The sequence below is a fragment of the Anopheles marshallii genome, chromosome 3, assembly GCF_943734725.1.
Source record: "Anopheles marshallii chromosome 3, idAnoMarsDA_429_01, whole genome shotgun sequence".
Classification (NCBI taxonomy): domain Eukaryota; kingdom Metazoa; phylum Arthropoda; class Insecta; order Diptera; family Culicidae; genus Anopheles; species Anopheles marshallii.
The window spans coordinates 50,962,596-50,977,647 of NC_071327.1; the positions used below are offsets into that span (position 1 = coordinate 50,962,596).

Here is a 15,052-nt window from a genome sequence, read left to right on the forward strand (position 1 = left end):
CCTCGGCATGATGGTAGCGGTGCCGGTCTTCACACGAACGGACAGGACCAAAATCCCATCCGAACCAATCCTTTGTACGCAGCACTGATTATTCAACTACGGGTAAATAAAGTCACAGAAAGCCAGAAATGGTAAACCTCGTGAGGTTGTTGTGCGGATAAAGAAGAAAAAGATCAACCCCTGAACAATCGAAGCTAGGCAATCGAATAGACCAATACTAATTAAACCCTATTAACCGCGTCCTAGAGGGAAATGCTCAGAGGAATTTCTGGACCCGTATGTATGGTAGGACAATGTAGGACCAACTACAATGACGAGCTCTATGAGTTGTACTATCGTATAACGAATAAAATTCGAGTCTAGTGGGCTTGGCCATGTCATTAGAATGACACCGGACAACCCAATCCGTAAAGTCCTTTTAGGCTGTCTACATGGAAAGATGAAGCTGAGGGGGAATATACCAGAAAATATGGGATCGGCAATCCAAGGTGCTTAAAAATGAGCGTTTTAAAGGACTCCTGCAACAGCTCCAGACCAAGAAGCATTTCAGCAGCACCGAATTAAATTATTTTACCAACTGTTTGATGAACTTTTATTTTATACTTTTTTTATACTTTTATTCAAAACAAATAAGAAATTAATCTTTAAGCATGTGTCCGGTATCGCACACAAATCTCCCATTGTACGCTGGTTTCGTTAAAAACCAAGCGCTCAACCGTAAGCTATGACCTTACGAGGGACGGTGTAAATCGGTGACAGCTAAAAACATCAACATAAAAAAAAACATCACACACACAGAACGGGCTAGAGCGTGGTGAACTCGTCTCTCGAACCAATTTTAGAGATGGTAAGCCTATTGCTTTGATATTTGTGCCCGTCCCGGAACGGGTAGGTTGGCAGTAAAACAAAACATATATCAGCATACGCACCTGGAACTCGGACATCATCGATGTGTACGTCACCCAAGAGGAAGTGTGCGGTTGTCCCAGCAACCCCTTCTTACGAATCCCGCAGCCTGCTGCCAGAGTGTTACGGAGCCAACCAACCAGCTACGCCAGGGTTACCGTTTCTCGTCCGTTTGCCTAGTGTTTAGTGTTGCTGAAATAACGAGCATCGGATGGTGCATGCATAGTGCCTACGTACGTAAGAAATGTGTGGTGCGTTGCGGAAAGGGTTTAAAAGTCGATAGTGTGATAGCCGACGTCTCCGCCGTCTGCTGCTATTGTTAGTGGTGTTACATTGTCGATTTCTTCACTACGGCGATCGTCTCGCTCTCGGTTTCTCAACAAAAAAGAATGAGGAGGGTGGGTGGTAGGGCGATAATGATGCTCCCCGCACCTTTCGTGCTTTTGCTCTCATTTTCGTCCTTGCAAAAACTCACCCATCATGCAGCATCCCCATCATCATCATCCCCGTTGGCTCTGTGGGTGTGTGTAAAGATCCGAGCGTACTGACCTATGCTCCGAATGTCAAGTTTTGTTTAGAGAGAGAGCGATGTTTCATCTCTGTTTCGCAACATAATGTGTAGCGCATATGTGGTCCGTCGTGAAAGAACCCGAAACATAACGTATCTTGGGTAATCAGTGCTCCGGTCTGTGAAGTCCCGAGTTACCCTTTGGCATAAAACAGTCGGGGTTGTAGTGAGCGAAGGTGTCGCCTACCGCAAGTATTAGGATTTTTGTTGTTGCTGCTACAACCAGAGCTTTTGAACATCTTTCCTTCGTTTGTGGTGATAGTGACATGTACGGAATATAATGGAGTCGTACTTAACATGAACAAAGGAGTCAATTGAAGATCCCAGTTGCTGCATATAGTGATGGTTGCATAGCAATCTGGCAAATGCAAACTATATGTGAATTGAGTGAAAGCGAAATCCTAGCAGACTTTTTTTGCGATTGTGATGTAGAATGAAATATGGACAAATTTGAAGATTTTCAAAATTTCATGTTGAAATTGAATTGAAATATGCAATTGATATTATGGTAAATACTTAATTGCACGGATCCACTAAAATTTTACGTGTGCCACGACAACTTTTACTTCGTGCGCCACTGTCCAACCATGCATGAGAACATAATTGAACGTATCTTAATTGAATTACTTATCGTGTTTATCTTACCCTACCATTCCACTGGGTGTAGAAAGAGCATCGCCCAGAACCCAATTTGCTTCGACGCTGAAGCATAAGGGATACACCTTCATGTACGTTGTACTTCTCTCAAATAATCGCAACGAAAGTGTACAGCCTTCGTTTTCCGTGCCTTCTGAAGAAACAGAAACAGGGCATACTACTGATTGCCTATTGTTCTAGGATTGTTCATTTGAGTGTGTGTAGTAGTAGGGTTTACGAGGCTTGGTGAAACAATCGGAATCAGTGGGCTCATTCTCACTGAGCATAATTTAGCACGAGAGAAACTCCAACTACCACGACAACACATATTCGTTCATTCATGCGTTCCGTTCTGCGTTGTGTGTCGTTACCAGCCTTGTGTGTTCCTACGCCGCCGCGAGAATTGTTCTTTTGCTGCTCTTGCGTACGACTGCGCTTATGTGTGCGTGACTACTATCAGCTGATGCTTCGCTCCGGTGGAGCTGATTTTTATAATTTCAGACAGAAGGAAGAAAATAATATGACGGAACTCGAGTGTATTGTAATGAAGCTTAGAGCTTTTAACGTATTATGGCTTAATATTTTAATATTGATTTCTACTTTTAATTCTACTTCTAGAAAATCGTCTTGCGCCATCATTAAAAAAGCGCCCGGTACGCTCGAAGGGTCTGTATCGCAAATAATCAACGCGGGGGTTCGCGGCATAAGGAGAGAGAAAACCATTCAAATCCATGGACGATTAATAATCCACAAGCTGATGCTCTTTTATACAACAAGCGAAATTTAAACGCAATTCCAGCACACGCACGAGCAAACCCCTACGAGCAACGAACAGAATAAGAAGCTCATTCGCATCAAGGAAGAAGCATCTTTGTATAACCGTAATATTTCAGTAGGCTTGAGAAAAAACATACTACGTTTAACAATGAATCGTGACTGTCACGCTGTTGGGGGAGGTCTATCTAAACTGAAGGGACAGACATGGAAGCTGTTCATAGACAGGACCGCAAATGGGTCACCCACGTTCGATGGTATGTATATCAATGATCTACAGAGTTTCCTACAGGGTTTGTCATACTCAAGTGTAACTTACCCATTTTTACGCACCCAACATCATAGCCGAGTACGATGATGAAGGAATGTTTGAACCGAATAGTGAGCAACATATACATGTCAAAACGTACGGCGGTGTTTCGGGACAAAACAACTTGGCAGTGTACGGCGGTACGAAACAGGTCGCTTCATCAGAATCTTCGACCGATCGAACGTTGATGCCTAACCGCTCACGGGGGAGTGTGATGCGCCTTGATAAAGCCGACATGGGCCTGTACGGTATCTGCCCAGAGACAGACCCGTTCTATGCGGTGATTTGTGATATCTGTAACAGTGTGGTGAAACCGCAGGGATTGCAAAAGCACATGACGAACAGGCACCATTCGTTGATCAATCACACAGCCAAACTGAACGCCAATGGAAACAACAGTGCCAGCACGACTTTGGCCACCATCGGAGGAAACAGCAAGGGCAGTAATAGCTCACTAGCGGAGCAACAACACCTAAGCAACAGCTATGCATCGACAGAAAAGACTGAAGGCATGATACGCGCCGGTACAAACAGTGAGGTTTCATCGGTTGCCCGTTCGGACGGTAAAACGATATCGAGTTTCTATGGTACACAGAATGATGATGTACCACTGCTAGAACCGTCCGTCAGCACAGTACCACCGGTAAAGATACGCTCTACGGGTAGTGGAAAAGTTAAGAGTAAAACGGCAAAGAATATTTCCACACACGCCGCTGGAAATACTTCATCGTCATCCTCTTCCTCCAAATCATCTTCCGGATATGGCAGCAACAATAGTTCGCTTTCGTCATCGTTCTCGAAAGCATCCATATCGACATCGAGTCATACCGTGGCAGAAAGCAACGGTGCAGGTGCTGTGGCTGAGTTTGGACGTGAATTCCCTGCCGGTGTTGCGATCGGTAGCAGCGGGGTACCCTTAGTCCTGATGAGCAACTGTTCAGGCGTGCTGGAGAAGAAAGCAACTTTTGCTATCGGCAATTCGAACGCACCTGGCGACGCTTCGTCAAGCTCCGGTGCGAATCAGTCAGTGAAATCGTCTTCGAAACGTGGTTCGAAGCAAGCTTCCTCTTCCTCATCCAGTTCCTCACCATCGTCCTCTTCATCGTCTTCATCCTCATCGTCATCATCGTCCTCTTCTTCCTCGTCATCATCTAGCAGTAGCAGCAGTAGCAGTAGTAGCAGCAGCAGTTCTGGCAACATAACGCAACAGTTGAAATCGTCATCGGACCGGAAGAGTGATTCGCGCGCACGAGAATTTGATCCAGATCGACACTGTGGGGTGGTAACACCTGATGGCAAACGACACTGCACTCGTCCCATTACCTGCAAATCACACTCACTTTCGCAACGACGAGCTGTGCCGGGTAGAAGTAAAACGTTGGACAAACTAATAGCGGAAATGCGCGGATATGGTATGGCCACCGGTGCTACTTCTTCGACACACAAGGATGATACAGGACCGTCACCAGCCTTTCTAGATGTGATGGAATCGAGTAGTAGCTCCTCTACAGGATTCGACGTTAGTGGGCGTAACACTGTTTCGGGAGAGAACACTAACCGATCTTCCACATCGCAAATGGGGAGCATTGGACACGATGCTGCGATAGGTCGTGGACACGGTACGGCAGGTGAAAGTGGTAAAAGCTCGCATCACTCATCAAAGTTACCATCAAGCGAGCGTTCGAAGCACAAAACGTCCTCCCGGTCGCACGGCTCAGCCAGCGGTTCGGCAAGTCATGCACAATCAAAGTCATCTAATGCTCATCATCGCCAGGTCTCGATCAAGCATGGACAATCGCGTGACACACCAGCGCAGCAACCAACAACGCTTTCCACTGGATTAACGCAACAACCGCTAGGACCACCGCAGCATGCACAGCAAATAATTTCTGCCGATATGCTTGGATCACAATTTGCTAGTGAAGAATCGATCGCAACGAATCCAGTGCTACCGGACCATACTGCAATCGTTATGAACCCAAATACGAATCTCTTGAAGTTGTCTGTTTCTGGGCAGTTGCATTCCGGAAGTGCCGTCGATGGTAGCGATGGTTCACAGCAGTACGGAACGACCAATTTAATGCAAACTGACGGGTTAACGGTTACCCTTCCACTATCTGTGATATCCTCAATGAATCTGGCCGGCACAAACTTGGTCAACATGACGCATGGCACACCGGCGGGAGGCGACATTGGTGCGACCGTTGCAGGACAAGTTGCTTCTAACGCCGTTTCCAATGGGTCAAACGCTATGCTGCCGCCCGGAGTCGTTGATTGTGGTAGTACCGAGCAAACCGCGTTCATTCCTGCCGAACTGATCGATCAGCTGCCGCTTGTGTCACCGAATGGAAATGAGTTGCACGATCATAGCGCTGCTTATCGGTTGGCTACACATGCGGCTACAGGTACCGCGCCTGGTCAGGCTTCGAATGGGCTTACCGATCTGACCATACCGTCGTACAATGATCAGATTAATTACACACTGCAAACATTCGCTCAAAATCTCGTTCAATCAGCCGACGCTGTACAGCAGCAACAGCACCTTCAACAGCGGCAACAGCTGTCCGGTGTTCAGCCACAAGCGACGGGTCAGGTCGATTTGGTGGACAGTATCGATGATATAGTGCCGACTATAAATCTTCTCCCAACCGCTACCAATCCACTGGTCATACCACAGCTGCAGGGTGACCTGGCCGATTCTATCATTCTGACACCAAATCAGTTATCTAGCCTTTCCTTAGTCGAGCAACACTTTATCGACAACATTTCGGGCCTGAAGGCAGTATCCGAGATAGATCCGCTCACCGTGAACGGTCCAGTTGATATATCTAAGTTGATGCTGCTAAAGAAGGTAGATGAAGAATTCCTTAAGGAAAGACAGCTCCAGCAAATGCAGCAACAACAGGCCTTTTCCCACACAGTAGGACCGCTTGATGAGGCTCGTGGCGTTAAGATGTGGTACAGTTCGCTACCAAAACCGCTACATGTGAATAATTTCCAATTGCGCCGTCTAGCCGGAGGATATGTGATGAACCGCAAGTTGTTAAATATTCGACGCAATCTTTTGCATGAAACCGCTGGTCTGGACGGGAAACGGTTAGCGTCTCCCAGCGGCTCCTCGACAAGTTCGTTGCTGTCATCCGGCACGCCTCATTCACCGCTCGGTGCAAGTGGTACAAGAACGGGCACACTAATCGGTGGTCGTACTGGGAGCGATATCCTGCTGGCTTCGTTGGCATCCCCGACCGGTGCCGGTAAAGGGAAGGTAAACGATGCGGTAAACAGCATGAATGGTGGTGCTGGTGGTTTAGGAAGCCCTACCGGAGCTAGTGGTGGCATTAACGCAGCAATCAATCGAAACAGTTCCTCCCATCGAGGTCAGCGGCGATTAATTCTAGCGCCCCAGCAGCACCAGGGGCGGTCGGAGAAGTTGTCCTGCCTGCTTAGCAACGCATATTTCAAGGGTCTTATCTCTTCTATACAGCAAACGAAAGAGATACACCACCAGAACAATGCTACAGTTAAGAGTGTGGATGATGCGGCCGGTGTTGGTAGCATATTGACTGCTGAGCGCGCAATGCATTCGATGAAACGAAGTGCATCATCACTCACAACACTATCGAACAAACGAATGAAGATCATCAACAATCTACATAGTTCGACCGCACCTCCGTCGGTTCTGCTGCAGGGAAGTGGCGGTGGTAGCAGTGGAAAAAATAAGTCGAAAGTATTATAATCACTACTACTCATGCTGATCCTTATGACCACAGGCTTGTCAGCCGGATATTCCCAGTTGCGGGACATTCAAACCGAGCCCGAGCAGAGATTGCCAAAACAGACTACGCAAGTTGATAGGGCTATGTTCTTTAGCGTGTGTCTGATAAGCAGATGCGCTGTTGTATATATTACTAAACCCAAAGAGGGGCAGTTTGCTTAAAAGGCGACAAGACATTAGATAATTGTGCAGGAGCTATTTTAATCATTCTCACCACAACGCTTTCGCCCATCTAAGTAACCAATCGAAAAACACACAAACACGTACATGAGCTCCACGGGAAGAAGGGGAAACGCTTGTTGATTCATTATCGATACTACATGTTTTAGCATCTAGTCTATACCGAGCGTGAACAATATTATCCCAGCATTGGCTTTGGCACACAATTATTCTTTAAAAAAAGAATTGAAACCAGAAAAAAATTATACTGTCCCTCCCCTGCCAGCACTGCTTTGCTCCATACGGCAGCTGTCACGTACGTGTGTGTGTTTGCGTGTTGTGTGAGTGTGTGTACTGTGTGTTGTTTGGTGGAAAATATGACTGTAACCAGCGTGAGACGAATATCGTCCTGGTGTGTTTGCTGGGACGTAGGCAACCAAAAAGCCTAACCCAGCAAACCCCGGATCTTCATTAGACTACTATGATTATTCACGGAGTACGATTTTGTCCTGCAAAGCCTTGTGTTTTGACGGATATACAGGCGCTTTCTCCTTGCCGGAGAAATAAGTTTCAAGGGAGTGTGATAGTTAGTTCGTTAGGCTCGTAGTTTACTTTAACGTATTTTAGGCTATAATAGAAGACTATACATAATATTATAAGTAACAATTTAAAACAAACTAGTTATCAACAAAAAAACACAGAATCTAGACTTACACAAGGAGAAACACAAAAAAAACATAGACTGGAAACACTGTTCTTTTGGCATTGGTTGAGAAAATTCAAAGTTTTGCGTGATGGTTTGTACCAAACGAAACTGCAATCGTGTTGAGAGGCGCCATTTGTTGGCTCGAACATTAGATACTAGCTTCAACACTAGAACTACACAGCGTTTTTTTCAAATGGGCGTTACTTTATTAACAATTTTGAACAGCTGGATTATGTTTTAATATTTTATAAAGTTCATACTGTAGAATAGATATGTAAAACTCATGCATCAACTATGATAGAATTGTTGAAAATCATAAAATCGGTTTGATTAAAAGGAAGCGTACGAGTCCAAATGTCTCAGCTCCGCGTAGTGGTAATACTTTGCCGTCCACAAGTTTCGCAGAGTTGTTCTCCCTTTACGCCTGCAGTACAGATGGCGAACACTACTACGGCTATTGTGTTAGCATACCGCAGTAAAATGTATAATACTGGAAACACAATTCTGCGTATGATTTGTGAGTTTTCGGAATGCATCACCACTGATCGACTTTCACCGATGGTACGCTCTCGTCACTATTGTGATGTCGCCGGACGGCAAAGTGTTAATCACGAAATAATCACGGAACCGTGCAATGGGGACACTAAACGGGAAATAATGTGTAGTGAAGAAAGGTAATACAATTTCCTCAAAAGTTACACATTTTTATTACCGTTGTGTACGAATCTTTTAACAAAAGACTTCAATGATGGTGAGGGCACAAACCTAAACGGATAAAAAATATCAAAATACACTAAAGACTAGCGCAATCCGCAACGCATTTGCATACTGAGCCCTTTCTGTCTAGATGTTTGCAACTGTCTGGTTTGACCCGTACGCTTGACGAGTTTTGAAATCACAGAGAGTCGGTCAGTAGATATTGATATGGTATGCATGCCAATATTAAGAATGATTTCCATGTAAAAGAACAGAGCAACTTTTGAGTCACAAAGGAAGGAAAAATATACTAGTAAGTGGAATAGAAGAGCTTTGATCATTTACGCTACAGACCGATATGCTACCGGGATGCGTTACCTGCCCGTGTACTTCACTGATTATCTAGTTACGAGTAAATGTTAATCGTAAAGCCAGTTCACAATGGTTAGAAAGCCACCAGAACGAGAAACACTATACATGTTCTATGGATGGAAAATTTCACCTTCAAAATGCGTTTCAATATCTCAACTTCAATGCTGTTAATAAACGGTGGTTCATTATAAACCTGAAGTATGTTGTTAACCTAAAGGCTTATCATTTATTACATACACACATACACATAAAGAGACCCCGCATTGATTTAATGACGACGATATTGCTTTTTGAATTTATCGAAATGATAATCATCGGTCGCTTTTTTCGGAACACGATCATCCCCGCGCTGATCGCGCTGATGCTCCTCTTGGTATCGTCGCTTCGTCGGGGCAGGATTCTCGATCCGATAACGATTATGCTGCATAAAGTTAACTGCCATATTCGATGGGACAAAATGGGACGGGAGATCTTTCTTCCTTTGCTGCTCCTGCATATACTTCAGCTTGGCTTCCTCCGTCGCCTCTATATTTTTAATTTTCGCCTCAATGCCAAGATCTATCTCCGGGATACCGCTGAGCATTTGATTGGACAACATTTCTTCCGAACGCTGGGACGACGTTTGACTGAGATGTGCCGGAAGTGAGAGCAGAGCTGCCTCTTCCGGGCTCAGATACTTGGTGGAAGATTCACCCTCCACCTGGTTGTCCTGCTCTTGTGCTATACCTTTTCGTTTACCGAGTTCCTCTTCAATGTACCTAAAAGTAAAGAAGACGGTTGATATATTACATATATTCAATTCCTCTTCATACTTCTGTTCATTTTAACATACTTCATCATTTCCTCATCCTCGTCTCGTTTGTTTGTTTCCGCCGAAAACTGTGTACCTATCCCTGTATCGTATGGATCCTCGACTGCAGCTTTCAGCTTGCCCGCCTTTAACGCTTGCATATTTACCATACCTCCAGTTTTAATATTGAACGGATCTTTCTGCAACAAGAAAAATTTGCTTATTACGGAATGACAGCTATCTCTCGGGCTACAAAACAGTCGTTTCGTCTACAAAAATAGTAAGGGCTGAAGATCCTTTCAGAATAAATCCCACACCGAACAGTGGCTTCGGGGGGAATGCAGTGCCTCTTCGAAGATCTTTTTTACGGAATTTCCAATGCCGTAAAAGTTAGTTAGTTATAACAACGTCACCAGACCATAGTTTCAGATACGTACCACTGTAACCTCTTCTTCGATCGTTATTTTTTTACCAGCCGCCAAGCTGAGAATGTTTACACCATTGCGCCTATTACGCAACCTTTGCCGTTCTTTGGTTTCCTCTAGTTTGGATCTGAAAGAAAAGAAAATGTACAGGTTCCACTAACATGTGTTTTTATTATAAGCGTATCAAGACTCGTACAAAATCCCAGCTTCCGTATCATGTTCCTGCTCATCGTCTTCACTATTGGACGGTTTCCTTTGCCGGAGTTGTTTTTTGCCTTTTTTCTTGAATTCCACTTTCACCTGGACTTCTTCGCTTTCAGACATTTTTTTTAATTCCTTCAGTACCCGAAACAAATGTAAAAATGCCGTAAAATCGTAAAAATATCTGGCTTATCTACAATGTAAACAAAACGCGTTTTTTCTTGCTGTACTTCTAAACAAAACAATCCTTCGCTTTGACAACTGCGACCAAGATTCACACACTTGCCAGAGTCGCGGGTATTCCATTGTCAACATAAAGTACCAGTACCAACCTGGACGCTGTCTATCAACAACACGCATGGCACTCGAGATTGTACGTTCAAAACAAACATCGTTCTTTTTGGTGCCGATACAGCACACTGTAGTCCCTGCAAAATGGGGAAAATTAACAAAAAATCACCAAAACCCAAGCTAAGTTCCAAGCCTAATGATGATAGCAACAAGATCAAAGGACCTTTTCCCATCTATCGATCGACACCGGTTCAACTAAACGGTCCGGAACCAACCAGTTTCAAGGTAGTAGAAAATAAACCGAATAAGAAAGATAGGGTAACGAAGGGTACAATATCAGAAAACCCGCAACAAAAACCAGGCCCATCACTCGACGAGCCAGAAGATGGAGCAAAAACGAAAAAGCTTCGCAAGCTGGCCATTTCACGATTATCCAAAAAGGAAAAGAAACAGTTCCGCAAAGAGGAAATGTTGAAAAAAGTCGAACTTACGAAGCAAGCTTTCCGGCAAGATAAGGAACGAAAGAAGCGTGAACAGACGGCCATCACCGGCGACTTGAAACCGTTGCTGGATGCATTACCTTCGCTAGAGTCTCTATTTGAGGTGAAATCAGCCGCTGCACTTAAAACGGGTGTACCCAAGTACGATAAAAAGGCTGAACCCAGAACGAAAAAACAGCGACAAGCGCAACGTCGGAACAAAAACAAGCGCGAATTCATGAAGCGTTGCCGTACCATCAAACGGGTGCTAAACGATCAAGCATTTAAAAAAGATCCCAAAAAAATGATCGCCGACTATATAAAGAATGCACGCAAGGAGCAGTCTGAGTTGCTGTTGAAAAGTGCATCGTAAAACCGTGGTACGCATGTGTTCGTAATTAATGCCCAGAAATATACATAGATTTGGTTTTATCGGTAACGAAAAATATTGTTTCATTTTGTATCACCTGAGAGCGCAATAGCGTTCCGCGTAACACGTCTAATATCGTACAGAAAACAGTGCACGGATAAATTTTCTGAAACGAGCATCAGCATCAATGGAACTGAAGTTTTCTGCTGTCGATACAATGTTAACAGCTCTGAGACATGAGGCAATGGTTGGGATGATCTGTGGACGAATAAAAATCATTACAACTATGGTTACAATCATCTTACATGGTTCATTACCTTCGCACAATAATACGCGCTATCGGCACAGGAGGAAGTGACTTTTTGAATGTTTGAGATTCTGTTGCAAACAGGTCGAAGGAGAGCTGTAAATTGCTCTCTCGTACCGACTCAACAATGTCTGAAGAATGGTCCTCTTCGATTAAACTCTGCACAATATCAAATCGATCGAACATCCGTCGAAATTGTTCAATTCGTTTAAATCCGTCGTTTTCGCTGTTTAATGTTACGGTTTCTGGTTTTTGTTTCTTAAAGACTGGTTCACCGGAAGACGCCATCGCACTCTCTTCATCTTTTGAATCGCTTGGCACTTGTTTGGAAGACGATGGTTTTCTGATAATATTACAATATTTTTGCATTGATCTCCTTACCGACTCGTACAGTTTCGAGTCCTCTTTGGGATAGACAGTTGCTCGAGGGTTTGGTTGATTCAGCGTTGCGTATAGATAGCTCCACACACACCGTTCTTCGGCGTTGGGCAGATCTGGTTCAACAGTGCAATACTTTCGCGATGGGTCATACCGGAGAACGTAATAGCTGGCCCGCACTAGAATTGAGTAGACTTGGTACTCTTCAAGTGTGAGTGTTCCGGAATGACCAAGCAACAAGCTGTATCCTTGCTCGATTGACATTACCATGCCGTTCCATCTAACTAACAATCGATTCTGGAAGGAAGCAAATGAAACAATGCTTAGCAATAGTCGAGTTGTTGCTTAAATGAATGTCGCATTTCATACCATTTCCATGAGAAATAAAGCTTCGTGATTTTCCACATATTTGCCAGTGGAATCTTCATATCCGAACGCTTGCCATTTTCCTTCCACCCTCGTAATGCGTATCCGACGATGATCATTTTCCCACACTCCTTCCGAGTTGCCATCCGATTTATTTACTCTTTCTTGCGACAGTAATCGACGAAACTGGTCTGATTAAGCTTGAGGTTAACAATTTCGCTTATGATCTTAAGTTATCCTTGATTACCTTTCATTCGTTCCAGATCTGCTCGTCGCGTTTCGTCCAATTCGTCCAGCGAGACCAGCCTATTGAACTGCGCTTGTACTTCGTAGGATTCGGTATGATGTTTCACCATATCTGCACCACTGTAAAAACCACTTTAATTTACCTCCTTGCAACGTACCCTGGTATCTTACCTTAGAAGTCCACATCTTTGCTTACTGGTCGAAGCCATACTTTTGCTGTGAAAAGTCTATGAATTCTACCGGTTGTGTTCACGCTTCTGAAAACGCCTGCAAAGATCGCATGTTTCGGCTGCACATATTCCCAGTGTTTGGATAAACAAACGTTGACGTTTGCTCACACACACAAACAAGTTGATTTTTCATTCATTAAAAAAAAGGGTTTTTCACTTCTTGTTTACTTTATTTTTTTCTCAAACTCAACTCAATTTCTTTGAAAATTTAACGAAATACGCCCAAATTTAGTAAACAGGAAAATATAAGGTATTATTATTTGGGAGGTTAAATTAAGAAAATAAAATTTAGCACACAATTGCGAGTTATACAAATGTAAAAATTACCTTCTCAGTGGCAGTAAAAGCTTCAACGATATGGTGCAGATGAGTAGATTACGCAGTATCGTAGTACCTAGTACACAATGTATGATGAATGATTAGCGTTGTCGATTGGACCGACAAACTTCCTCGCCTATTTTAGTCATTTTTTATCTGAATCTCCGATGTTGCTTTCCATTCTTCGTTCAGATGCACCTTACAACCCAAATCTCTAAGCGCTGATTTCACATCCTGCGTGATGCTGGGATGATCGGCCAGTGCTTGATTAAGTACATCTTCGATGCCTTGTGCCACGAACGTATCGCACTGATCTCGCGATCGCGACACCATGTTCCGCACTGCCCAAGCCGCATTACGCTGAATTATCTTGCTCTTCGGATGGATTTTCATCGTTTGAATAATTGTCTCGGAAATACCTGTCTCAAATAGGACCTTACTATTGTTGGGCTCCCGTAATGCCAGTGTCGAAATACACGCTAGCGCATGACGTGCAAATGTTTCATTATCTTTGTGGCGGTTAAGCGCCGACTCTAGCAACGGGGCTGCTCCGCACTGGATAATGTGCTGCTTTACCGTGTCATTTCCGGCAAGTGCTTTGAGCAACTTGCACGCTTCGCGAATGATTTTCATCGAGTCGGGAAACTCAACCATCGCATCAAGAATGAACTTAAGTCCACCGGCTTCCTCTACCGTTTGGCAGAATTCGTTACGCACCGTTAGAGAGGCTATCGTTAACATCAAGTCGCTGATTAAGTCGGGGTCAGATTTGAACTCTAAAATCGTATAAAAGAAAAACAAAACATTCATTCAAATAACCCAAAGATATTATTTTACTTACTAGTAAGCAATTGCGTTATCTCCGTGAGCGTTTCGCCCGCAAGCTGACGGGCGTGCTCGTGAGCCTTGCCAAACTCCACCCGTATGTCGTCATCCAGAATCAAATAACGGAAAAGTGTGCAGGTGTTACGGATCACATCCGGTTCGCTTCGGGCAAGGAACGGTTTGATGGAGGGAATTGTTTGGTTTTCTTCCATTATCATCTGTCGATTCATTTCGTGAAGTATGCATGCTTTTTGTAGCCACTTCATTGCTTCACATGCAACTTTCGTGTCGTGAGCAGCTTTCAAAGTTTTCAAAGCAACGGCCAACGATTCGTGGTTAAACACATCTGGTTGCTTATTGATGATTGCGTTGGCGGCAGTGAGTAGTTTATGCAAAGCCTCATCATCCAATTTATCGTCACTAGTCAGTCGCTTTACTATGAACTCATAAGCACCTAGTTTGGCTGCCAACACACGATGTGGAACGCTCTGTAAAAAAACAGACAAAATTGAAAATGAAGTGACATTTCCATATTCTACGTTCAAGTGTTACCAGTTTGCATTCTTCGGTGATCACGGCCAGATGCTGGAAAACCATTTGCGGATCAGCATCCTTTGTTTCGGTCAGCCGTTTCAGTTCTTCTATGCTCTCATTCAACAAAGGCACACCAGTGTCGGGATTAACGTTAAGGTCTTTGATAATGTTGCCCAGATGAATACCTTGGGCTTCAAATTGCTTAATCGTTTCCTCTCTAGCTTCCTCGATGGACATAGAAAATTCCACTATGTTCTCCTTCACCACATCATCGAATGTTTCCTGCGTGATCACTTTTGCCATTGTGGCTGGCTGCAAAGGAACCCACAATCAGGAAAATATCGTTGACGGAAGTAAGCTCCATTAAACCTTACCTTTTTTGATGATGTC

General features: G+C 44.1%; 5 protein-coding genes across 5 annotated transcripts; 2 read left to right on the forward strand and 3 right to left on the reverse strand.

The window, feature by feature from the left end:
• Positions 1–3,035: 3,035 nt before the first annotated feature.
• Positions 3,036–6,930, forward strand: LOC128715107 (uncharacterized). The gene is made up of 2 exons (XM_053809989.1): positions 3,036–3,141; positions 3,230–6,930. The coding sequence occupies exons 1-2, from the start codon at positions 3,036–3,038 to the stop codon at positions 6,928–6,930; spliced, it is 3,807 nt and encodes a 1,268-aa protein (XP_053665964.1).
• A 2,240-nt stretch (positions 6,931–9,170) lies between these two features.
• Positions 9,171–10,441, reverse strand: LOC128712190 (splicing factor C9orf78 homolog). The gene is made up of 4 exons (XM_053807086.1): positions 10,325–10,441; positions 10,130–10,231; positions 9,735–9,892; positions 9,171–9,660 (listed from the first exon to the last, which is right to left on the reverse strand). Exons 1-4 carry the CDS (start codon positions 10,439–10,441, stop codon positions 9,171–9,173), a joined length of 867 nt encoding a protein of 288 aa, XP_053663061.1.
• Positions 10,442–10,753: 312 nt separating this feature from the next.
• LOC128714908 (ribosome biogenesis protein SLX9 homolog) lies at positions 10,754–11,461 on the forward strand. The gene has a single exon (XM_053809787.1). It carries the CDS (start codon positions 10,754–10,756, stop codon positions 11,459–11,461), a length of 708 nt encoding a protein of 235 aa, XP_053665762.1.
• An 80-nt stretch (positions 11,462–11,541) lies between these two features.
• Positions 11,542–12,964, reverse strand: LOC128714260 (uncharacterized). Its single transcript, XM_053809135.1, has 5 exons — positions 12,927–12,964; positions 12,757–12,875; positions 12,513–12,700; positions 11,776–12,440; positions 11,542–11,716 (listed from the first exon to the last, which is right to left on the reverse strand). Exons 1-5 carry the CDS (start codon positions 12,962–12,964, stop codon positions 11,542–11,544), a joined length of 1,185 nt encoding a protein of 394 aa, XP_053665110.1.
• A 480-nt stretch (positions 12,965–13,444) lies between these two features.
• On the reverse strand, positions 13,445–14,965 carry LOC128714200 (armadillo repeat-containing protein 6 homolog). Its single transcript, XM_053809075.1, has 3 exons — positions 14,681–14,965; positions 14,145–14,616; positions 13,445–14,079 (listed from the first exon to the last, which is right to left on the reverse strand). Exons 1-3 carry the CDS (start codon positions 14,963–14,965, stop codon positions 13,445–13,447), a joined length of 1,392 nt encoding a protein of 463 aa, XP_053665050.1.
• Positions 14,966–15,052: the final 87 nt, after the last annotated feature.